Source organism: Lampris incognitus, chromosome 1 (assembly GCF_029633865.1).
Source record: "Lampris incognitus isolate fLamInc1 chromosome 1, fLamInc1.hap2, whole genome shotgun sequence".
Lineage (NCBI taxonomy): Eukaryota > Metazoa > Chordata > Actinopteri > Lampriformes > Lampridae > Lampris > Lampris incognitus.
Window position 1 is genome coordinate 103808964 of NC_079211.1, and position 26498 is coordinate 103835461.

General features: G+C 44.7%; 1 protein-coding gene across 4 annotated transcripts in view; it reads right to left on the minus strand.

The window, feature by feature from the left end:
- Nucleotides 1-26498, minus strand: part of atp8b5a (ATPase phospholipid transporting 8B5a) — a 91014-nt gene that overhangs the window by 10493 nt on the left and 54023 nt on the right. For 3 of the 4 annotated variants that reach the window (XM_056301793.1, XM_056301767.1, XM_056301805.1), the window contains exons 11-27: nt 25445-25533; nt 23624-23817; nt 22653-22861; nt 18881-18924; nt 18112-18277; nt 15307-15495; nt 12577-12692; nt 11456-11620; nt 9457-9568; nt 7862-7967; nt 6925-7066; nt 5980-6163; nt 3130-3353; nt 2420-2503; nt 1761-2006; nt 1172-1310; nt 936-1066 (exon numbers count right to left, since the gene is read on the minus strand). In XM_056301793.1, the coding sequence (XP_056157768.1) occupies nt 936-1066; nt 1172-1310; nt 1761-2006; nt 2420-2503; nt 3130-3353; nt 5980-6163; nt 6925-7066; nt 7862-7967; nt 9457-9568; nt 11456-11620; nt 12577-12692; nt 15307-15495; nt 18112-18277; nt 18881-18924; nt 22653-22861; nt 23624-23817; nt 25445-25533 (2540 nt within the window). The remainder of the gene's footprint in view (nt 1-935; nt 1067-1171; nt 1311-1760; nt 2007-2419; nt 2504-3129; nt 3354-5979; nt 6164-6924; nt 7067-7861; nt 7968-9456; nt 9569-11455; nt 11621-12576; nt 12693-15306; nt 15496-18111; nt 18278-18880; nt 18925-22652; nt 22862-23623; nt 23818-25444; nt 25534-26498) is intronic. The other variant, XM_056301821.1, reaches the window with a different exon arrangement.

Sequence of the window (26498 nt, forward strand, 5' to 3'; positions counted from 1 at the left end):
CCCCAACACTGGAAGGGAATCCATCAGAAGAGGCCCGGCTGCTAAGAGATTTGAACATTGTCCAAGGGACTGGACAAAAATTAAACGGGGAAGTATATGTAGCAACCACCAGATGCAGTTTATGCCCTTAAATTACCGCAGTAGCCATGTGTGGTGCTTCATAAGGAGATATTCTGGACTTGGAACAGCACGGAGAAGGTGTTTTGACTGGAAAATTGTTTTAAAGTTACCATTTATTCTTTTATCAAGATTCGCTGATCCTAATGGTGTGCTTTTTAGTCTACTGTGTAAAAAAAAACTCCCTTTTCCAGCTGATCATTGCCATTTCTATTGATGCCTGGCTACACACTCACAACAAGAACCTTTTTTTTTTCCAATAGGGAGGAGGATTAGTGGTTTGTAAACACAAAATCCACAGCCAGGACACTAACTAAAGGGTCTGACCCTCTTAGCCAAGGGCTAGCGAGTCTATTTATCCATGCACATCCCCGTGTTTCAGCATATCGGCTCCTTCACGCTTCCGATGGCCTCACTATCCCACTTCTGACACCAGTGTAGCGAACCTGGGGCGACTAAAGGGTCAGACCCTTTAGTCACCTGTGGTGCAGGTCCTGGCTGCCCCCCCGAATTTGCTTCATGGTGTGAGAGAGCTGATATGCGGGGGGTAGTGTAACATGCACGGATAAATACTCGCTAGCCAGTCGCCTGTGGTGCAGGAGACACGGGTTCACGTCCTGGGTGTGGCAGTTCCCCGAATTTGCTGCAGTATGTTTAACTTAACTGCCAAACACTAGCATTGGAAAATTAACAGTTGTTGAGAGCACGGGTATGGATCTGATACCATATGCCACTTGGCAGCTTCCAACAAAGCAAGTTCTTTAAGTTTTCCAAAGGTGGGAAAAACATGAGATCTCCAGAAAGAATTTAATCTGTACCTTATCATTAATGGTGGGGCGTAGCTGGATCCACAGGAAGCGATAGGCAATCACAGGAAGTATACACAGGATAGAGGTAAGGAGGATAGTCAGCCACACGTTAGGCTGGTTCAGAGTGTTCCTGGCTGTGCCTGAAAACACACATTTAAGAATTGATTTTCTCTAGACTTCTTTCTCTGAACAGACAAACTTGTCTCACAGTATACTCATTTTAAAAGGCTTAGGGAAGCTCTCACCTATGAAGGGGAAGGATGAGGGCAGCATGAGGAATATCCCATTACTGTACATGGTGAAGGTGACAGCAAAGTACATGGCCAGGCTGCCCAACACAAAGAAGGTGTTGACTGCTGTCCAATAGGCCATTTCCAGACCCATCTGGAGAGAGAATGGGTGGGTTCAATCAAATTGATGTATTGCTTCTCAACAGAAAAAAAAAAAGGACCAAGAATTCACAAGAGTATAGAAACTGGCAAAGAAAACCAGATATATATACCATATGAATCAGGGGTTAATAAAAATTGTATCACAATATCATGTCGATTCTTCAGATTACACAGAGACACACGGCAGTGGTACCACTTCATTGTGCTCTTCACACCTATGACCACTAGGTGGTAGATGCGGTATTGTAATAGCCGTTGCCAGTGATGCACTAGGTATAGCTCTGATCACTGATTTTATGCATATTGAAGTGTTTTCTTTGATATTTCCCTAAAACATTTGCAGTATTACAATGAATCATTTAACTATTTTTGTCAATACACATCACATGAATACCAGGAAATCCAAAGAATGGCAGAGTGAAAAACACAAGCTCCACTGTACCTGGATACAGACGGCGATGAGCAAGCAAGTCTGTGTCAGGAGGGCAAAAGACTGGTAATCTGCAATGTCTTTCCCATCATCCCTCACTGTGTCATACATGGCAGCGTAGGGGATGAAGAAGAGCACTAAGGAGCTGTAGCAGCTATGCAGTGCACACTTGAAGAAGGCTGTTTTGCTAAAGTAGAGGTTAAGCTGGCCAGGGACATAGAGCTCAGGATGCTGGAAACTCCACAATTCGTTCACATCCTGGTCAGCAGAGAGACATAGGACAGCTTTTGGTTTCAGGCCTGGCACACTAACTTTCTACCAAACCCAAATTGTCCTTCTCCCGTCTCTCATAAATCTGTGATTTCAGAGAATCTGGGTTGCTTCAGCTCCCATATCAAGACCCCCACTGAAGATACAGCCAGTATCAATATTAATAGGATGACATCAAAATCAAGCTCGTGTGGTTGGGTCACTAACCGATTTTTCTTTGTATCTGTCTGTCCCTTGCATTCAAATACAACAATAATTGATTGAGAAGACGAATGCTAGTAGTAATTACATGAAGGAAAAATTTCTCAAGATTTTCAAATGATACATTAAGAAAAAAAAAGATCAAAACTCAATAGCAGCTTGAATGCTTATTTTCTATCACACACACATGCACAACTCACCTGATCAAACAGACTCATGCCCAGTACAGGTAATGCTGTGTACACCAAATTGTACAGTGTGATGAACCACTCATCATACACCGTCTGAAGAGAGAGGTAAAGGCAAGAAGGTAAGTGTAAACTACAGCATCATGACAGATGCAAGAGAGTTGTCCATAATTCTAAATGATCACTGGAGCGATGGTCTGCGCTTTTGTTTTGTGAGGATAAAATTAACAACCTGAGCCTTCTTTTGTTTTCTCCTTCCCTCAATTTTCTTATTTTTCAACCCTCCTCACCATGCTCCATTTCTCGCTCTTCTTTTTTACCCCCCTTTTTCTCCCCAATTGTACTTGGCCAATTACCCCACTCTTCCGAGCCATCCTGGTCGCTGCTCCACCCCCTCTGCCGAGCCAGGGAGGGCTGCAGACTACCACATGCCTCCTCTGATACATGCGGAGTCGCCAGCCGCTTCTTTTCACTTGACAGTGAGGAGTTTCGCCAGGGGGACGTAGCATGTGGGAAGATCACGCTGTTCCCTCTCCCCCTCGAACAGGTGCCCCAACTGACCAGATGAGGCGCTAGTGTAGTGACCAGGACACATCCGGCTTCCAAGCCGGAGATAACACAGAGATTCAAACAGCCGATCCCCATGTTGGTAGGCAACAGAATAGACTGCCAAGCCACCCAGATGCCCCTTCACTTTCTCTGTCTTTCTTTCACACACTCACCTGGGCAGAAAAGCCGCAGAAGAAGGCGTACCAGAAGTGGACGAAGGTGAAGGTGAAGTTCTTGTAGAAAAAGTAGCGCAGGAACTTGCACATCCGCAGGTAGGACCAGCGGCCGTGCACCAGTAGGAGGCGCTGCAGGAAGCGGAACTGGGCAAATGAGAAGTCGCTGGACAGCACTGCCTGCATACCCTCCTGGCCAGAGATCCCCACACCGATGTGGGCCGCTGGGAGAGGAGGGGGAGGAAGTAAATGCAGAATTAGAATTTCCGATCGATCCTTCACAAAAAACAAAGCTTCAAGACTTGATAATGTCATGTTTCCCAATAAAACATGTTTAGACAGGCTCTATGCAAAGCCCAGAGCATCATGACCAGCTTATTCTACTTTGTGTGAGTGAAATGTCTGGGTTTCCCCAATGTGTCACTAATCAATAACAAACTATATCAAGTTTATTATAGATCAGTGGTATGGGCTCTGCGACACACAGTTGGTGATGCTGCCTCGTGGTGATGTTTGGAGATGTTTTATATGCTTCTGCATATAGTGGATCATCCGCCTTTCATTTTTGCCTTATTTTGTTATCAGTAAGTGTAGTCATTAAATGCCAGGTCCCAATTCAGCCTGACCCTTGCATTTGTTCCCTTCCCCATGTTAATTCTGCCTCTTTTCCCCAGCTTCAACCAATTACAATTTCAGTGTTAGAAAGTACAGTCTCCAATATGACCTCCTCCTCCTGCATCTTAGACATCATTCCCACTAAGCTGCTCAAGGAGCTATTTTCAACTGTTAGCCCCGTTATTCTGCAAATTCTTAATAATTCTCTGGTTCTTTTACAGGCAGTTTATGCATGCCGTTGTTCTATCTAAGGTTCTGCAGAGAATAATTTCATCTCAATTGATTTCTTTTATGAACATTTAAAGTATTTTTAACAGTTTCCAGGCTGGTTTTAGAACACTTCATAGTACCGAGACAGCTCTAGTTAAGGTCATTAATGACCTATTTCGGCGGTGACTGCTCGATTTTAGTTATTTTAGACTTAAGTGCTGCCTTTGACACAGTCGATCACAGCATCCTCTTACATCGCTTAGCTACTTGGGTTGGCATCAAGGGCTCGGCTCTTAGGTTATTAATTACCCTTTTACCTCCTCCAACAGAACTTTTTCTGTTATTCTGGGTAACTCTACTTCCTCAATGGCTCAGTTGAGTTATGATGCCCTCAAGGCTAATTTCCTCGGCCCCTTCTGTTTTCTATATATATGCTGCCCTTTGGCCAGGTCATTCAAAATCATGACGCGTTTTACCATTTTTATGCTGACGACATGCAGTTATACATGCCACTCATTAAATCCTGGATAATAATAATCATTACATTTATATAGCGCTTTACTAGACACCCAAAGCACTTCACATTGAAGGGGGTAACTCACTTCAACCACCACCAATGTGTAGCAGCCATTTTGCACAAGAACGCTCAACACATCAGCTTGAGGTGGAGAGGGAGGAATCATTGAAAGAATTACATGGGGGGATGATTAGATGGCGAGATCCACGAAAATTTTCTTAAATTTAGTGATGATAGGTCTGAGGTCATTCTGTTCAGTCCCCCAAATTCCATCAGCCCTTTTGGTACTAATCTTGGTGGTCTGTCAGGTAGTCTTAAGCAGGTTGCTAGGAATCTTGGGGCAATAGTCAATGCTAACCTCAGTTTTGATAATCAAATCAAACATGTTGTTCAATCATGCTTTCTCCAGCTCAAGGTAATCTACAAAATTAGGTCATTTTTATCAATTACTGATCTGCAAAACGTTGTACATGCTTTTATTTATCCTTGGCTTGACTATTGCAATGCATTATACTCAGGTATCAGCAAGGACTCCCTCCACCGTCTGCAGTTGGTACAAAACGCTGCTGCTTGGCTCAATACCGGGACAAAGAGGCATGACCATATCACTCCTGTGCTCGCCTCCCTACACTGGGTCACTGTTATATTTCAAATTGACTTTAAAATTTTATTGCTCACTTTTAAGGCCTTAAACGGTCTTGCCCCTATATGTATTTCTGATTTATTGACCTGGTATATGCCGTCTCGACCATTAAGGTCCGCAGATGGAGCTCTGCTGGTTATTCCCTGGATTGCCACCTTGCCGTGGTGGAGAAGCTTGCATGTACCAATGATCCCAAAAGCTATGCTGTCCAGAGCTTGGCTCCTGGTAGGGTCACCCAAGGCGGACAAGTCAAGGGGGAGGTTCCAGACGAAGTACGATCCAACAAAGACCTCAACAGCAGAACTGGCAGAAGATAGCTCCAGGTCACAATGGCAGTGAAGGCCGGTTGCAAAAGAGGGTGGTCCCCAATCGTCTTGGTTCTCCATGCCATTGGACTCTGGCCACCCCCTGCCAAGGACCACGTGGTGGCTGTAGGTGCATCAGTCACTCCACGTAAAAAGCTGTCACACGCAGGTGTCTTCCCATTTTGCAGCTCCAGGATCGGCCTCTATGCCCACCTTAGCACCCAGAGGGAGGATGGTCATACTCAACCCCAAGTGACTGCCGACGGTTCCCAGGTCACAAAGGGTGATTGGACTTTTGCCGTTAGAGCCCCCACACTATGGAACTCTCTCCCTATTGAACTAAGACAAACCAAGTCTCGAGCTGCTTTTAAATCTCGTCTTAAAACTTTTCTTTTTGTGGAAGCTTTTACAAATGTTTGATATTTGTTTTTATTTTGACTCTTACTTATTTGGTCTTATTATTTTTGCCTTGTCTTATTTCTTTGTGAGTACTCTGTAACATTATTTTAGAAAAGTGCTATATAAATAAAATTATCATCCTCTGTCAACCGCCTCTGTACCTTTAATCATGCTGACATCATTGGCTCCATCGCCGATAGCCAAAGTGACAGCCTGTCTGTATTTCTTGACCAGCTCGACCACCTGGGCCTTCTGGAGCGGAGTGACCCTGCAGCAGATCACCGCCTTACACATGCAGGCTGTCCGAAGGAAGTCCAGCTCCATGCTGCATTCCAGGGCATATGCCTGATGGACCACAGTAAAAAAAAAATCAGGCAAGAATTATCCAGGAATCAGAACAACAGCTTATCAACCCAATGTTGGTCAGTACTGTGAGCATCCTGCTTTGTCCATATATTCAAATTCTATCCCACCTTAAGACACTTTCTTGACGGTTAATAGTATAACCTGAATAATGTGCAGTAATACATAAATGTCAAACAATCAATACATTATTATTTACCACTACATTTTAACTTTGGAAAGAGTAAAGCTTGATTTCTTCAAACATTTTCCCTTATGCCAATGTGAAGTGTCATGCACGTCATAAACTCCTGGGACTTCCATCATGGCTAGATCTATACCATAACGTGAGAGCCCAATCTCACATTGTGTCCCTTCATCAAAAGTATGATCATGAGAGCAAATTTATGCTGCATACAGGATCGTACGTAACTTATGACAAAGTAATAACCACATAAGAATTAAATTGATGAAAAATAGTAAAAAGACTGATTAATGTCTCTGAATGGCAGTTAATATCTGTTAGATGTGGTTTACTGGGCCAGAGCTAAACTACAACCTCCCCTGGATGCCCACCTCATTTGTTTGGCTTTGTAGATAGAATAGATAGGATTATTCCCAGTGATTCAGTCCTAGACTGATGCATTTGATAGATGTAAAGGTTATGACAAAGTCACTTTAATTTCCCTGTTTTCAATATAACTACTTCAAATGTAATGATGTTGTGTGTATATGACAGAGCGTGTTAACTTCCCACTGCGTACCAGACTGTGTCCGTTGATAACTAGGCCATACTCTCCATTCACTACCTCATCCCTGATTGCTTTCATCCCTTTACCCAGAGTTCTCTCTTGCAGGAAGTGGGTGTCCTCTGCCGTATCTGGCTTCATAGTGGTCAGGGCATTCCTGCTCCACAACAAAAACAAAAGACAAAGTGAAGAGGCATCAGTAGATGTTAAAATCCCTTTTTTTCAAATTAGGCCTAAATCAAGTCAAGTAGAGCTTTATTGACATCTTGGCCATATACAGTATAGTCCACAGCAGAGATGAAATGGCATCATCCTTGGACCATATCGTGCAACACAGACAAACAGCAGCACATTCAGTCAGACAGTCTGAATGTGCTGAATAGGAATAAATACCCTTTGTTAAAAATATAGAAAACACTATAGTAAAAGGACTATATAACTAGGGGAACATATCGGGAAAACAGTGAATATAAATAGTGTAACATTGTAAGCAATATGTACACAGTATGGATCTGTGCAAACAGACAGAGTGCAACATGGATATGTACTTAGATCAACCAAACATAATATGTGTGTTGAACATGGCAGCTATGGAAGGATCTCCTTGTACCTCTTATAAAAGTGTCTGTGCTTTGTCTTTTAATTGTTCAATAAAGTGGCTGTACAAGTGGGGAGGTGGGTAAGAATTGGTATAGGTCCAACGGGGTTAGTATTAGCCCAGAGTGGGGGGGGTTAAGGGGTTGGGAGGTCAAAGCAGGGTGTGGATAATAGAGACCAGGGAGGATGGAGGCAGCATGGTGTTCAGGAGCCAGACTGTTTGGTGGGAAAGACTATTGCACAGTCTGGCAGAATCTTCTCCTAGATGGGACAGGGGTGAACATTCCATAACAAATGCAAGTACTATTGCATTTTTTATTTTTTTTACTTTAAATGGTGAATAATTTTCTCTGACCTCAGTTCCTGTCTGACATCTGTGGGGGATGTGCCTGAAATGACGAACACCTCTCTCATCTCCTCCCGCAGCATGTTGCACGAGTAGCCAATGTTTTCTGCTGTCTCTGTCAGGCATATTGTAAATAGAGTTGTCAGAGATGAGGCAAAGGTCACATGTATGAATCCTATAACAATCTGGCTTCACGGGTAAAAGGTAGAACACATTCTTCAGTGAGAGACTTATCAAAGAGGATTCTGGGTCTTGATGGACTATACAGGGAGCATACAAATTTGAGCGTAATTTAAAGAAGTGTAGTTAGTAACATCAGGACTGGCACACAAAGTGCAGGGACGAGACCTCACATTCAGTACAAGGAGACAGTGCAGGACAAATAACAGCAGAATATATCTATCCATAATATGCATGTCCATCTGGTGGAAAACAACGGATATGAGTATTACGGAAAAATAGTTCAAATATAATCTTAACTTTTAGGATGTATGTACTCGTCCACCTTCATCACCTCTACTCCTTGCATCCTCACCATTCTGCTGTCCTCCCTCTCATTCATGCATGTGTATTCTGTCTTGCTCCTACTGACTTTCATTCCTCTTCTTTCCAGTGCATACCTCCACCTCTCCAGGCTCTCCTCAACCTGCACCCTACTCTCACTACAGATCACAATGTCATCCGCAAACATCATAGTCCACGGAGACTCCTGCCTGATCTCGTCCGTCAACCTGTCCATCACCACTGCAAACAAGAAAGGGCTCAGAGCCAATCCATGATGTAATCCCACCTCCACCTTGAACCCATCTGTCATTCCAACTGCACACCTCACCACTATCACACTTCCCTCATACATATCCTGAACCACTCCTACATACTTCTCTGTCACTCCTGACTTCCTCATACAATACCACACCTCCTCTCTCGGCACCCTGTCATATGCTTTCTCTAAATCTACAAAGACACAATCTAACTCCTTCTGGCCTTCTCTATACTTCTCCATCAACATTCTCAAAGCAAACATCACATCTGTGGTGCTCTTTCATGGCATGAAACCATACTGCTGCTCGCTAATCATCACCTCTCCTCTTAACCTAGCTTCTATTACTCTTTCCCATATCTTCATGCTGTGGCTGATCAGTTTATACCTCTAATTGCTACAGTTCTGCACATCACCCTTATTCTTGAAAATCGGTACCAGTATGCTTCTTCTTCACTTAGGCATCCTCTCACTTTCCAAGATTGTGTTAAAGAATCTAGTTAAAAACCCCACTGCCATCTCTCCTAAACATCTCCATGCCTCCACAGGTATGTCATTTTACTGCTGTAGTAAAGATGTAAAACATGTAATTTTCCCCTGGAAAATCCTACCCAACAGCATCCTTAAAATAAGATACTACAAAAAGCATTCATGATTCATGTATTTGCACTAGCGAAAGTATGAAACAGTGGATTGAATATAAATTTTCAGGATTCAAAATTTAAAGACTTGATAGGCCATTTTAAATGACTGTTAATAAACATATAACAAGGATGATGGTTTTTAAGTATCAAAGTGGACATTTGGTAATTTCATAAGACATCTATAGGTTCCTTTGCGATACCTTGCTTGTCACCAGTCAACACCCAGATTTTAATGTCCGCTTTGGAGAGCTGCTCAATGGTCTGAGGCACTCCATCTTGTAATTTGTCCTCGATGGCTGTAGCCCCTAGCAACTACACACACACAAAGACATAAATGAACACAAATGACTGCAAATATGCACTCACATGTGCACAGACACACATACATGAGACACATACATACAGAAACCCACACACAGATAAAATAAAAATAAATAAATAAAATAGACAGGGCAGATAAAAAAGTGGCAGAGTGAGAAACAGAGAATGAGAGCTGCTGGTACACATGGTTTCAACTCTCCCCCTGCTAGAGTAGACATGTGTGGGGTTTTTTTCTCCCCACTTGTATCCTGCCAATTACCCCACTCTTCCGAGCTGTCCCGGTCACTGCTCCACCCCCTCTGCCGATCCGGGGAGGGCTGCAGACTACCACATGCCTCCTCCGATACATGAGGAGTCACCAGCCACTTCTTTTCACCTGACAGTGAGGAGTTTCACCAGGGGGATGCCACACATGGGAGGATCACGCTACTCCCCCCAGTTCCTCCTCCCCCCCTGAACAGGCACCCCGGCTGACCAGAGGAGGCGCTAGTGCAGCGTCCAGGATACATAACCACATCTGGCATCCAAACCCGCAGACACAGCCACTTGTGTCTGTAGGGATGCCCAACCAAGCCGGAGGTAACACAGGGATTCGAATCGGCGATCCCCGTGTTGGTAGGCAACAGAATAGACTGCCACGCCACCCGGATGCCGGTATGTGTGTTTAACTGGTTTTAATCTTTGTTTTGATAAATGGCTGTTGCACCCCCTGAACTACCATAGCTGTCAGTGTTTTTGTGCCAGTTAACTCCAGCTGGGGCGCAGAGAGTGATTAAAGTGGGCCGGAGCTACCCGGATCCCGACACCGGCACTTCCCCTCCTCCCCCAAGTCAACCGGAGCTGAGATCCGGCACTCTGTAGACAGGAGTAATTTCAACCTTTTTGTCACAGTAAAATTTAAAACAAAAAACATGATGCAGCCAATTCACAAGCATTACAAAATAAATCGCAAATAAAGTCGTTCTTCTATTTTTATACTACTTTACTTTTTCTAAAAGTTTGAATGATATCGCGTCCTCACGTGACCCGCACCTGCCTGCTGTGTGGCTTCACACTCACGGGTCAGGGTCAGTTCACCGCACCAGGCAGACAAGACTCGAGAGAGCGTCAACCTGCTACCTGCACTATTATCTTGGATTGGGGGGCATAAAGAGTGAGTATCTTCAGTGTATTTCCAATAGTATTTCCAATAGTTTTGTCTAGCTCTGCTGTGGTTTTCACTCAAGCAACTAACGTTAGCGAACGTAACGTTAGCTAGCTAGCTAACTAGCTATCTTCCACCCGGTAACGTTGCTAGCTAGTTGCTGACGTTGCTGGCTAGTTGTTTGAATGCTGCTAGGCAAGCTAACTATCGGTAGCGTCCGGTAACGTTACTGGTAGCTAGCTAGTTATGTTTGTCCAACCTTAGCTCTGGCCATGCAATATTTTCATTCAAATAACTAACTAGCTAGCAAACGTTAGCTACCGGTAGCTATTATTAGCTAACAATGCTATCACTCCCGCACTTTTGCCCACCTCTCTAATACAGAGATCCCCCACTTACCAAATCCCACTTTAACCCCTGGGCGCAGACTCGTCACAGATCATTTTTTGTAACTCCAGATTTCCACCACTTAATGGCACTCGACTCACACAGCGCCTATTTAATTAAAATCACAACGTGGACATCTTTTTCTTATCAATTTTACTTCAGCCTTATTTCTTTTTCATCTTAACTTTCAAATAGGGGTTATCATGGTGGCTTACTGGCTAGTACTGTCACCTCACAGCAGGAGGGTACAGGGTTTGGATCCTCTGGGTCCTCCAGTTTACTAGTTATTATTTTGTCATTTTTTCCACACTAACTCTTTACTAGTCTGTGTTTTACGTTCTTCCTACCAGCAAGTCCTTCTCTATCTCCTCATACAGCTGGTCCAGTTTGTTTTCCCGATCGTCCAGGGAGGTGCTGGCCTCATGGTGGCGTTGTTTCCACTGGCTAAAGTACTCCTCATCAAGGTCTTTGAAAGCCAGGGCCAGTGTCCTTAGGCCCTCCCCCGCAAACTCCTAGAGAACGGCATGCACACAGACACACACTTGAGAAACATCATCACATCTGGCTTCTTTGAAATCAGAAAATGTTTCTGGTCAGGTCAGGATGTTTAATAGAGTTCCTCTCCAACGGCATCACTCTCATGCACACACACAGACACACAAACTTAATTTATATAGCACGTTTAAAACAACTGTAGCTGACCAAATTGCTGTGCAATTATTGTGGAAGATGCAACAATAGTGAATAAAATCAGTAGTAAAAGGCATGAATGGTAGTAAAAAGGCTTGAATAACAGCAGCGAAAGGCAAAGATAAAAAACAAGGCAATATCAAAATTTGTGCACAAATGTAAAACAGAAACAAAATAAAACTTGTGAGATAACACACACACTGTGGGGGCTCACCTAGAGGGAAGCCATTGGGAGTAGTCCTGAACTCCCAATACTACCACACCTACCTCTGGCAGAGCTGGAGAGAGAGCAGCTGACGGCCATATGCAACTAACCACCAGCTGCAGCTAGTCTGCAATCACTCTACACTAGCCGAGAAGACCAAGATTTTGGGGGGAGGGGGAGCAGAGTGGAGAAGAGAAATGTTGAGTACTTCTTAAAAAAAGGAGACGTGGGTTTTTGACCATGTTCTGTGACAGCGACATTGGAGGAAGTGACCCTGGCAACCAGACGGCGGAGTGAGAGACGACCACAGACAATGGATGAACGTCAGAGATGGCTTGGTACCTTGTTTCCCACTTGTGTCTCACCCCCTCTCCTTTGTCTCCCAGCACACCGTAAAGGAGGACCCCCCCCCCAACCAGGAAGAACCTCAGCTTGATTCAGCCCCACTTCCTGTCCCACTGCTTAATTATGTATTGGAGTTCTGCAACACTAGTTTGTCCCTCTCTAGGGTTTTTTCCCAGACCGCGAGCCCACACCACAACACACGTACAGTAACTGCCATGCACTGCTTACATTGAGATGTTCTGTGGTGACGTCCATCAGCTTACTGCAAGACTGGTGCAGTCGCTCATAGATGATGGTGTCGGCTCCTTTACAGTAGAGAGACAGCTTCCCTCCTGGGCTCCGCACTGTGTAAATACAAAGACATTTTTCCGATGGAGAAGGGTATGGACTTTATTGTGGTAAGAAATTAGAAAATGAGATTTTTGCGATATTAATTTTTTTGCATGCGTTAAAAGTTGTCACATGGGTGAACAAAATCCCTACATCTTTAAAGGACCTTTTTTAAAAGTCACATGGCAGGGCACCGTAGCTGCCTTTGTCTGTTCAAGTCATTGTCCAAGTCCAAGTGTTTTTGTTTCTTTTAGCTCCCCATCTCTTCCAACAGAAAGTATCTCATTTTAATGAAGCAACTGTCGACACAAGTCTTAATGTGTCCCCACAGCAACCGGCTTTATTTAATAGACCATACAGTCATGTTTTTATGAACATAAATACAGACCCAACACTCAGTGTTGAGTAACAAACTGCCCCCCCACACACACACACACACAAACACATTTCTCATGGGTGCCAATACAGCCACATGCAAAATAAACTACCAGATACTTGTTATTCATCCGTTGCAGCGACGAGGACCAACCAGTCATCCTGTGATGGATGACTTGCATGATGATTAATGTGAGGAAGAGTTTTGCATCATCAACCCCACTCTCTCGTCCGAGACCACCTACTACTACCAGTGGCAAGACTAGCGAGACGACTGGCAATGGAGACGGATGCAGATTTTTCCTCAGGGTTTCTTCCTGAAGCCTTTGCCATAGACGAGTATACCCGCAAGGCAGCGGAGGTTATAAATCAGAATTTGCCTTCTAGACGAACTGCCTGACAAGGCTAACGAGCTTCATCTACCCCTACTACATCAATGATACAGATGATCTTCAACAACCATAATGCACACTCATTGACTGTAGCAGCTATAGCAGCTATTGCAGCACCACCATCAGATCTTTCTTTGTCACTCATTAACACACTTGTACACCACAAAAACAAGTTTCCATAGTTGATGTAGAGTTTACCAGTCATTCGCGTAACTTCAACAAATTCACTATCAGTGTACCATCTTCAGTTCAGTAAGAAAAATGTCCACACTGACCTGGAATTTAAGTTCCACCTCACTTGAGGGACTCACGGCAGCCTTCTCTCACAAAATTCATCCAGTAATTTAGTCCATTTGGGAAAACGTGTAAAAAAAATGCAGACAACCCTCCCAGATTTGCAAAAAACACAAAGTAGATCGGCAACAAGATCATCAGTAGCTGTGAATGCAGCGGCCATTGTGCTTAGGTTTGCTCACAACCCGCCAAAGGCTCAAGCTCAAAGGTGATGACGACACCGGAGGCTAGCGCCGATACATCGCAGGGCCCTGGGGCGTTCTATCGCTACACAACAAAATTTGACTGACTGATGATACAGTCACTCAAAGTTGTAATCAGTTTGCAGCTTCGGGCTTCAATGAAAGGCTAGCAATAGCACTAGTGCGGGTCCATGGAGCTGTGATGTGTTTAGATGACATTCCCTGCTCAGCTCCACGAGAAAAAAAATAATTGAACTCAATTGAAATCAGACACATTTCAGGCACACTTCAACTATGAAAAACAAATTATGATTCCACAGGGCCAGCAGAGACAGCCCTGATGGCCCTGACAGCCCACCACTGCCAACACTAACCAGTGAAACCAGCTGACTTTGTGTTGGATTATAATGAAAACCTGCATACCTATGATTCTCTATGGCACACGGTTAGGTATCACTGACCTAAAGTTAACCTACGTCCACATTAAAAGGATCAGGAGCTGGCAATGAGGAGTGTGAGCGGTACTGAGCAGCGTGACGCCAGCATCCTGAGCGACGATTTGAAATGTAGGTGAGGTTAACTTTACGCGAGTTAGCTATGATGCACTGAAACAACAACCAATTGCAGACAAGTATTTATTCCCGCTGTAACATCTCTATTACAGGCTTAGTAGGTGGGGCCGGCCCGACGCATAAGCGAACTAAGCACCTGCTCAGGACCCCCGTGGCCACCAGAGGGCCCCCAAGAGTGCTTGAAATGTCCCACAAGAGACCTTTAAAAAATGTTTTTTATGTCAACGGTAATCACACAAACAGTAAATGCATTGTCTGCTGGTTTGTTACTTTTCAGTACATCACTTTCACTATGCCGTTTTTAATATTAAGTACAAATTAACACCAGACCACTCTTGTGAGTTTGCTACGTTTTCAGAATAAAAACCACACAAGAGTAAAAACATGCCAGGCTGACTCAGTATGACGTATGCAATACAGCTACAGCTTATAAAATCGATAATGGGTGTGTTCGATTTACAGTAAGTATGCGAATGATCAAGCATTGAAAATAGTCAATAGTATTGGCGGCGCCAAGGCAGTGGTAGGGCCCTAAAACCAAATTCTGCTTAGGGCTCCATAAAGGCTCGGGCTGCTGCTGGCCATTGGGCACAGCCACACATGACACTTGCAGCACAGCCTGAAGGACCCGCCTTATTGGTGACTGGGCTGACACTGAGCACTTGGCTTTCAGAATGACTGGTCGCACTCATGACACTTTTGGGGCTTTACATTTTTGACTGTCTGTGTGCATTAACGATGAGGACAGTCTCTAAGCACTGTTATATTGTGAATGATACATATCCCACGTTGTGGTTCCAGGGGATACTTTACCTATGACAGACATCCTCTTGCGGACGTTGTTAAAATCCAAGATGGCCAGGAGTTTGTAGGTTTGCTGCTCACCCAGCTCTACGATGGTAATGCTGTCTGGTGTTCGGGAACGAAAGACGAAGCCAAAATTACGGGCTGCTGTCACCAACGCCCCCTCATCTGGAGATTGGGCCTGGTAGATTAGTTCACCTAGAGGACAAATAATGTAATTTCTTGTTATCAGAGCAAGTTTTCTAATACCCCTTTCACGCTGGCCAAAAAACCCGCTAACATCCACCTTTTTACACTGACCAAAGGTGGATGTTAGCGGGTTTTTTGGTCAGTGTGAAAGCAGTATTAGAGAGAGTGGGTTAGAAGATAGATTTAGTTCTTCCTGACCTAATTTGGCAGTTATACACCATGAAGTTGAATGCTAACTGACATTAAAATCCAAAGCAGAAGTAGTAGTAGCTACTTTTTACAATTTTGATGCTAACTTTTTTTTTTTTGTAACAGTCAGTCTACTTTTTGCTTTTCCTACATCACCTCAATGTGCAAAACCTGTAATGAACCCAATCAGAGGCACTGCAATACTAGCTTGGCTAACAAACGTGGACCATCAGCAAAAACTGGTCAGTATGTGTCTATGAACCATTCTGAACCATTTGATTATTTGAGACCAAGAAACATAAAACCCACAGTAGCAAACAAAGGATAATATTTGCAATAGTGTGTTAAGGGTCACTGTTGAAACTGAGGTGTCAGAAGTCAGAAGGTAGAATTTCAACTATTTTTTAACATTAAGTTTGTAATTATAAGGAATTCATGTTTATTACATGGAGCACATCAGGGAGCAGAACACTACCACTACTTTCAGCTGCTCCCATAAGGGGTCACCACAGCAGATCATCCGTTTCCATCTCTTCCTGTCTTCCTCTGTCATGTCCTCTCTCACCACATCCATAAACCTCCTCTTTCTCCTTCCTCTTTTCCTCTTCCCTGGCAACTCCATATTCAGCATCCTTCTCCCAATATACCCAGCACCTCTCCTTCGCACATGTCCAAGCCATCTCAAATTTGCCTCTCTTGCTTTGTCTCCAAACAGTCCAACCTGAGCTGTCCCTCTAATATACTCGTTCCTAATCCTGTCCTTCTTCATCACTCCCAATGAAAATCTTAGCATCTTCAACTCTGCCACCTCCAGCTCCATTTCCTGTTTTTTCATCAGTGCCACCGTCTCCAAACCATATAACATAGCTTATGTCACAACCATCTTGTAAACCTTCCCTTTAACTCTTCCATGTACTCTTCTGTCACAAATCACTGCTGACACTCTTCTTCACCCACTCCACCCTGCCTGTACTCTCTTCTTCACCTCTCTTCCACTGTCCCCGTTACTTTGGACAGTTGACCCCAAGTATTTAAACTGATATGTCTTTATCACCTCTATTCCTTGTATCCTCGCCATTCCACTGTCCTCCCTCTCGTTCATACATATGTATTCCATCTTACTCCTACTGACTTTCATTCCTCTTCTCTCCAGTACATACGTACATCCACCTCTCCAGGCTCTCCTCAACCTGCACCCTACTGTCGCTACAGATCACCATGTAATCTGCAAACATCATAGTCCACGGAGACTCCTGCCTGATCTCGTCTGTCTTCCTGTCCATCACCACTGCAAACAAGGAAGGGCTCAGAGCCAATCCTTGATGTAATCCCACCTCCACCTTGAACCCATCTGTCATTCCAACCGCACACCTCACCACTGTCACACTTCCCTCATACTACATGTCCTGCACCACTCCTACATACTTCTCTGTCACTCCCAACTTACTCATACAATACCACACCTCCTCTCTCAGTACCCTGTCGTATGCGTTCTCTAAATCCACAAAGACACAATGTATCTCCTTCTGACCTTCTCTATACTTCTCAATCAACATTTTCAAAGCAAACATCACATCTGTGGTGCTCTTTCATGACATGAAACCATACTGCTGCTTGCTAATAGTCACCTCTCCTCTTAACCTAGCTTCTATTACTCTTTCCCATATCTTCATGCTGTGGCTGATCAACTTTATAGCTCTGTAGTTGCTACAGTTCTGCACATCACCCTTATTCTTGAAAATCAGTACCAGTATGCTTCTTCTCCACTCCTCAGGCATCCTCTTACTCTCCAAGACTGTGTTGAACAATCTAGTTAAAAACTCCACTGCCATCTCTCCTAAACACCTCCATGCCTCCACAGGTATGTCATCTGGACCAAACGCCTTTCTACTCTTCATCCTCTTCATAGCTGCCCTCACTTCCTCCTTGCTAATCCACCACACTTCCTGATTCACTATCCCCACATCATCCAAACTTATCTCTCTTTCATTTTCTTCTCCTCAACACACTCTCCTCGCTGGTCGGCACATTTCCATCTCTATCCTTGATCACCCTAACCTGCTGCACATCCTTCCCGGCTCGGTCCCTCTGTATAGCCAATTGGTACAAGTCCTTTTCTCCTTCCTTAGTGTCCAACCCCTCATACAACTCACCATACGCCTTTTCCTTTGCCTTCGCTACCTCAAAGAGAGCAGAATATATAGGAATATTAAAATTTACTGAGAAAGGGAGTAAAGGGATTTAGGGAATAACTATCTTCTTTACTACTAGACCATAGTATCTCTGCCACGTAGAGAACAATATTCAAATACAGCTCCTATTCTTTCTCCCTCTATCTTTCGAACGTACACATGCATATAGTATATGCACACACACACACACACACACAGAAACATCCACACACACACACATAGAAACATGCTCCCATCCTCTCACCTTCATTCTTCTCCTCAGCCATCACTGTATGACAGAGGGCCAGCAGCCTGAAGAAGGCATGGACTTCTTGGTTCTCCAGCTTCACCGCTTCCACCAGGGCATGGTCATGGAACAGGAACTTCGGGTCGGCCAGCGGGTTAAAGGAGAAGTCCACCGTCTCCGTGTCCTGTGAAGAGAGGAGGGGAGTAACAAATTACAGTGAGTAGGAGGGAGACAGAAAGAGTAGAAATGGCAGATAAAGAGGAGGTAAAAGATACACAGAGGCCAGCTGTCCAGACCAAACTTTAACTGATAAACTTGCACATTAAGAGGCCTTTACCAAAGAGGGTAAAGAGATTGGTTTTGCTGGTGGTTATGAGTGAAATAACAAAATGTTGGAGGAGCAGTGACAGGACAAAAAATTTTAAGAATTTCATCTTTTTTTCCCCTGATGAAAACAAGAAAGAGCTTTATTTTTGTGCAATGCTAGAGTGTTAAGATTAGAGGATTGGGGCAAATTTGAAGGAAGAAGGCAATTTCACAGAATAAAAAATAGTGTGATTCACAATGTTACTGTCAAAAGGTTGACGCTCACAGTCGGTGATGTAGTCATCACTAATCCAACATGGTGACACGTATCTTGTAACACTCCATGATAGTTTGTCCACTACTGTATTTCCTCATGGAATTATAACGTTTCGCTTAGGGGCTTGGAAGAGGAAAGGGCAGCTTTTTAAATTTGAATGGTGTTTAACAAAGAATAGTGCATATTTATTAGAGCCAAACTCACCTCAGTAATCTCTAGTCTCTGGCCAGAGTAGTCATACACATCGCCTGGAGAAGAAAGGAAGAAAACATCATATACACAACTTACTAAACATGCTAGGTATAACTGTACTTGAATCCTGACCTCTTGAGTTCAGCGATATGACCAACTACCACCATAGCAAAATCAAAGCAAGGCAAACACATTCAAATAGAAAGGCAGTGGACAAGATGCATGTTTTCCAACATCTGCCATTTTCAAATGGCTTCAGTGGATGTTGTCCACTTTGTAGATTGTTGAGGACTTAGGGCATCAAACAACAACAGAAACAACAAAGCTGGCCCAGTTCCCATTTTTCTAAATGCAGAAATCTGGGGAGCGGGAGGGGGCATGGCTCATTTAATTTCAGCAACCAAACCCTACTGACATTTACTAGTCATATTATGTGATAAGAAAGCCAAAGTATTTCAGATAGCGCCTCATAAATGGACAAATTGTTTGTATGCGTATGTGTGTGGGGTCATTTGTGTGCATATTGGGGAGACTAAAAAAAATTTTCAGCTCCTATTTTTAGTCATTAGCTGCAACTTTTTAGGGTTAATACTCCTGCCTGTGCCTCTGACCAAGGCAATGAAAAAGAAGAACTGCAGTTGGTCCCCAGGCACTGCAGCTGCCCACTGCTCCTATACAATAGGATGGGTTAAATGCAGAGAACACATTCATTGTAAAAGGAAGGGGACCACAGAGTGTGCTCCAATTATTGGGGCATCACACTGCTCAGCCTCCCTGGGAAAGTCTACTCTAGGGTGCTGGAAAGGAGGCTCCAACCGATTGTCGAACCTCAGATCTAGGAGGAACAATGCGGATTCTGTCCTAGCCATGGACCAACGGACTAACTCTTTACCCTTGCAGAAGTGCTGAGGGGGGCATGGGAGTTTGACCAGCCAGTCTACATGTTTTGTGGACTTGGAGAAGGCTTACGACTGTGTACCCTGGGGTACTCTGTGGGGGGGGTACTGTGGGAGTATGGGGTACCGGGGCAGTTGCTACAAGCCATCCAGTCCTTGAATAACCAAAGTGAGAGCTGTGTCCGCATTCTCGGCACAAAGTCAAACACGTTTTCGGTGGGTGTCGGACTACGCCAAGGTTGTCCCTTGTTTGCAATTCTGTTTGTAATATTCATGGACAGGATCTCAAGGCGCAGCCAAGGTCAGGAGTGTGTTTGTTTTGGGAACCTCAGAATTGCATCTCTGCTCTTCACAGATGATGTGGTTTTGATGGCTTCATCAGAACATGGCCTCCAGCACGCACTAGGGCAGTTTGCAGCCGAGTGTAAAATGGCTTGGATGAGAGTCAGCACCGCCAAGTCTGAGGCCATGGTTCTCCACCGGAAAATGGTGGATTGCTCTCTCCAGGTTGGGGATGAGTTGTTGCCTCAAGTGAAAGAGTTCCAAGTTTCTCGGGGTCTTGTTCATGAGTGAAGGTAGGATGGAGCAGGAGATTGACAGGCGGATTGGTGCAGCATCAGCAGTAATGTAGACATTGCACCGGACCGTTGTGGTGAAGAGGGAGCTGAGCCGGGAGGCAAAGCTCTCAATTTACCAGTCAATCTTCGTTCCAACCCTCACCTATGGTCATGAGCCTTGGGTAGTGACCGAAATGGTGAGACTGCGGATACAAGTGACTGAAATGAGTTTCCTCCGTAGGGCGTCTGGGCTCAGCCTTAGAGATAAGGTGAGGAACTCCACGCTTTGTTTTATGGCTCCGAGAGTGGGACCGAGCCCGGTTGCACCGGAGTAGGGGACCCCACTATTCAGCCAATGGTTCCTGGAGCCACTGCTGTTGCTCCTGTCGGCCCTCAGAAGCAAACAACAACAGACTCCATTGGTGGCGCTGCCGGAGCAGGAGGGGATCCACAATAGACCAGTTGGGATCGAGGTCCAGACTACAAAAGGGGTTGTACCATTGCACAACGTGCCAGTTTTTTTGGGAGAAACACTCAATGCACCTCAGAACCCATGCAGAGTAGGAGAGAGAGAAGGAACAATGAGAAAAAGAAAAGCAAAAGGAGATGAGAGCAGAGGGGGGGGGGCAGAGAGAGTAGAGACGCGAGAAGATGCTGGGTAAAACCGATGCGACTGTGAGCCGCTCACCCCTTCCTGATCCCCCCCACACAACCACCACCGCCCCTCCGTCCTTTTCAGACCTAACACTCGTCCTCCTCCTGACCACCTGCGATACAGGACACCTCGGCAGACAGGAAGTCATTCAGCACAGCCACCTGCTGCCCGACCGCCTGTGCTGCCCAGGTCCCACAGACGGCTTTGCCCCAGTAATGATCCTTCCGCAGGTTCACCTACGGAAAACCTTGTTACAACTTTTACTTCCTCTAGATAGTCAGTTTGATCATCTTCTCAGTGCTCCACCAGGGCCACGAACAACCCTGGTGGGGCCGATCCAAGGACCTCACTAAACCATCCAATCGGTAGTAGTGACAGGCGGTGCGTACGAAGGGCAGGGACTTAATCAACCGGCGCTTACTGGGAATTCCTCGTTCATGGGAAATAATTGCAATCCCCGATCCCCATCATGAGAGAGGGTTCAGTGTGGGGCACGTGCAGCCCCAGACATCTAAGGGGATCACAGACCTATTATTGCTTAATCTCGCGTGGCTGAAAGCCACTTGTCCCTCTAAGAAGTTGGAGGCTGACTGCACGGGGCCAGGTAAATAGTTAGCATGCTGAAGTCTTGTTCATGATCAGAATTAACCAAGACATATTGCTCCACCAACTAAGAACGGCCATCCACCACCACCCACAGAATCGACAAAGAACTATCAGTCTGTCAGTCCTTTCCATGTCCGGGCTGGGTGAGATTCCCCTTGTTGAGTCAAATTAAGCTTCAGCCTCCACTCCTGGCGGTGCTCTTCCGTCAATTCCTTTAAGTTTCAGCTTTGCAACCATACTCCCCCTGGAACCCAAAGACACTGCCCGGCGGGTCATGGGTTGACACCGCCAGATCGCTAGTCTGCATCGTTTATGGTCGGAACCGATCGTCTTCGAATCTCCTCATCCTGATCTTTTATAAGGGTGGGGATACCTGCAGTCAGCTGAGACTGAAGAGGTCACTGAGATGAGTGACGAAATGTTTCTCCCAATAAACGTCGTGTTCAGATGAACTGATTCAACTTTCCTTGAGTAGAGGAGTAATCCTCTCCTCTTCCTGAGCAACAAATGCACTCCCCAATTGCTTTCATGAAACGCCAAGAAACAGCGAAGGAAGACTTTAAGGAGTGAAGGACAGTGTGTACTAGGTCAACTTTTCCAGGCCAAAATAAATTCCCTATGTAATAGGTTTTTCATAGGGCGTGGGAATGTTTCATAAGCACTTAACATAAGTCAAATAAATTTGAATCAGTTCATCTGCACACAACGAAGAAACGTTTCATCGCTCATCTAAGTGACCTCTTCCGTCTCAACTGACTGCAGGTAAGACTGTCACCATTTTACAATGCTGTGATTGCAAACACTTCCAAATCCCCTGTGAATAGTGCACAGGGCCATTGTAACTCTAGTTAATGGCCACACCCATATTTGCATATGAAACTGATCGTTAGTTTCGGTCATTATGCAACCGTATTGTTTATAAGGGTGGAGATACCTGTTGTCAGTTTAGACTGAAGAGATCATTTCCATGAGTGATGAAACTGTCAATAAACGTTGTGTCCAGATGAGCTGATTCAACTTTCTGTGATTTTCTTACCTGGATTACTGAGCATGCACAGAGACATACTCACCGTAAGATTTGCCGTTGATGGTGCACTTGTTGAAGGTCATGATGTTCTGGGTGAGCGTCCCTGTCTTGTCACTGAACACGTACTTGATCTGGCCAAGCTCCTCGTTCAGCGTGGTGGTGCGGGCCTCGGCGGGGGTGTCGCTGTGCGCGTGGTACATCTTCCTGTCCCAGTCAATGTAGAAGCTATTCCCCAGCCGAATGATCTCCACACTGTCAGAAGCAGCAGAGGGAGAAAACTTTGATCATGCGACTTTGTGTGTGTGTGTGTGGGGGGGGGGGGGGGGGCATGACATTTGGTTTATTTCATTTTCCTTGGTTGTTAACACCGTTTACCCCCAAATTTCTGCTGATTTCAGCCCCCCACCATCTTTTAACATTTGATCCAGACTTCTGCATATTCTTTGACCTTAAAAAGCACATGCAACAACTGCTGTAACTCACATCCTGTGTATTTGTGTATTGCCCAATTTGCTCATGTGACTGTTTGCCATATTAGCTTGGTTTTCTCTCTTCTTTTGGGTTAAGAACCACAAAAGTTGGTACTGTACTGAGCTAATTTAGGCAAGTTAGACAGTCACCATGTTCACCAGACTGCCCCTTTAAGACGGTGGGTTCAGGGGTTAGCAGAAGGGGATTGTGGGTAGACACTTTTCTCCCGGTATCATTTGATTGTCCAAACAAACTCGACTAAACTCAGTAGTCTCTCAGCTGGGTTCAATATCGAACAGCTGTGAAACCTGTACCGCACAATGAGCTGAACATACAACTAACTAAAAGCATAACGCAACTCAAAATTGGGTCAACATAACATGCAGATTAATTTATCTTTTAATGAGTTGATAATCTGTTGCTCTGGAGAGAAAGCTTTAACAAACAAAACACACACATGGACACACACACACACACACACACACACACACACACACACACACACACACACACACACACACACACACAGATAGACAGAGCTACCTGACGTAGAGCGAGATGGGCACCACAGTGTTGAGGATGATCACATAGGACCAGAAGGTAAGAAAGGCACAGAAGGCAGCATTCCCGCCTTCCTGTCTGGGTAGGAAGACGGTGAACTGGGAGCCCTCGTTCACCTCCCATATCCCATTCCCCACGGCCAGGATGGTGCACATGCAGGCCAGAAAGCCAAAAATCTGCAGAGATGGGAGTCAAAGGGATGCGGGATGAAAGTTTAGGGGTCAAATATAGGTCACGAGGTCAAAAAAGGTTTGTTATCCACCCATTATCCAAGTCATTTTTCCCAATTGGGGTCGTGGGTAGACACCCTGGACAGGCCGCCAGTCCATCATGGGGCCGACACACACACATTCCCACCTAGGGGCAGTTTAGTACGACCAATTCACCTGACCTTCATGTCTTTGGACTGCGGGAGGAAACCGGAGCACCCGGAGGAAACACACTCAGACACGGGGAAAACATGCAAACTCCACACAGAGGACGACCCGGGACGACCCCCACGATTGGACTGCCCCGGGGCTCGAACCCAGGGCCTTCTAGCTGTGAGGTGACCGTGCTAACCACTGCACGGCCTTCGGTTTTAGCTGTCATGACTGTAAAATTCCTGCTTTTCGAAGAGCAAGTAAGCATTTGTTTTTTACCAGTCTGCACTCACTCACATTTTGAAAATGTTAAAAAAAAACAACAAATAGAAATCATGAGGAAAACAAGGACAAGTTGGTGTGTGTGTGGGGAGGGGGAACTGAAAAGGGCACTGCTGTAGTTCAACACCAACATGTCGCCTTTCTCCTCTGCTCAGATGTTATTACACCAATTACACCCATATGTACCAGATACACGTCGGATATCTCTGATAGCCCCATAACGTCAGCAAACTTTGGTTGTAATGTGTGTTTCACCTCAGAAGAAACACCCAGTATCGGTATTTCTCCATCAAAGTGGTCATGTGACTATGGTTTTACTCTCATAGGAAAATAACAAAATGTTTTCAGCTTGAAACACGCCATTACAGGTTTGCTGCCTCTTTATAGGACACTTGCTGACCCACTGCTGCACTTTGCTTCAACAACAACCTGCCAGTACTGTCATTTAATTATTCAGTTTTCATAGTACATATTTGGTTGTTTTACCCCCCTCCCTTTTTTTCTCTCCAGTTGTGTCCGGCCAATTACCCCACTCTTCCAAGCCGTCCCGGTCGCTGCTCCGCCCCCTCTGCCAATCCGGGGAGGGCTGCAGACTACTGATACATGTGGAGTCGCCAGCCGCTTCTTTTCACCTGACAGTGAGGAGTTTCACCAGGGGGACGTAGCGGGTGTGAGGATCACGCTATTCCCCCCAGTTCCCTCCCCCCTTAACAGGCACCCCACCAACCAGAGGAGGCGCTAGTGCAGCGACCAGGACAAATACCAACATCTGGCTTCCCACCCACAGACACGGCCAATTGTGTCTGTAGGGACGCCCGACCAAGCCGGAGGTAACACGGGGATTCGAACTAGCAATCCCCGTGTTGGTAGGCAACAGAATAGACTGCTACATTACCCGGATGCCCATCGCTCGGACAAGATCACTTTAGAAAAGTCCGTTCCTTTGTTGATGTTTTTTTGTGAACATGGCACCAAGTGAAAATCCTCCTATCTGCAAATTTACTTTGCCAACTATAAAATGTGATTAAATTGAAGCAATGTAATGCAATCTAATTTTACCAAATCTAAATTGATTTTTTCTCATCCAATCGAATCTAATAAATCTCACTATCAATCTAATCTGATATGTATGAACAAAAAATTTATGTAGCCATCTCACACAGAGGACCAGGACGTTCATCAGACGGTCTATGCTGGTCCTCTTGAACGTGGTCTTTCCACAGTTCTGCATCAACTTGGTTTGTGGACCTGGAACAGAGCAGTAAAAACCAGTACAATGTTATCTCTCTCTCCCCAGTAATATGAAATGCCTGTCCCATGATTACCTGCCCCCTTTTTCCTCCCCCTCTTTCTCAACAATTTCACAATCTCTCATAAGTACAACTAGGAGGCTGAACAATGTCAACTGTGGCCTACTGCCACTCCCCATGTTAACTCTCTACCGACCCCTTCTGTCACCAAGGTGTAGGTGTGCATTGGACTAATCATGGGGAATAATGCTAACCCTCAGATGTTAGAAGAGATCTCATCCAGTATCATCCTGCCATCACAAGCGCCACTCGCTCAACATGATCATTTTTGAATCAGAAGAAGAAAGTCCACAGCTGTGACATTTGAACTAATTCAGATTGAATATGTGTTTATTCTGCTGTCGTGCTTTTTCACAGATGCTCAGAAGAATGTTGAAGATATGCATATAAACCTGTAAGCAAGCATCGACCTGGCAGTGGTGTGTAGTTTCATATATCAATCGGTAGGGGTCAGTGATGCGCCATTTGAATAAATCTACAAATTTTGAAAGATTCGTCCTCTCATGCCGCATTGTTCTACCAATCTAGAGCCCTCAGAAACATTTCATTAAATCCACACAGCATACAGATAAGGCCATTTTTACAAGACCCAGTTTTTATTTATTTTTGCTAAACTACTGTTGCACTTTAGATCCATCCCTAAGGAGAACTGTCTGAAAAAAAATAATTAGATTACTTTTTCAGTTGTCAGAAATTATGAGCAATGATCAAGCAAATAAATATTCAAGAGACAATAGCGATATGTTATATGATGTACTTCTTTCCTGAGACTGCCTTTACACACACACACACCTATTTATCACCAATATCTATCTATCTATCTATATATATATACCACAACTACCAATGTACATGCCAAAAAGTCAACATCTCTATCTCTAAAACCTATATTAACGTCATACA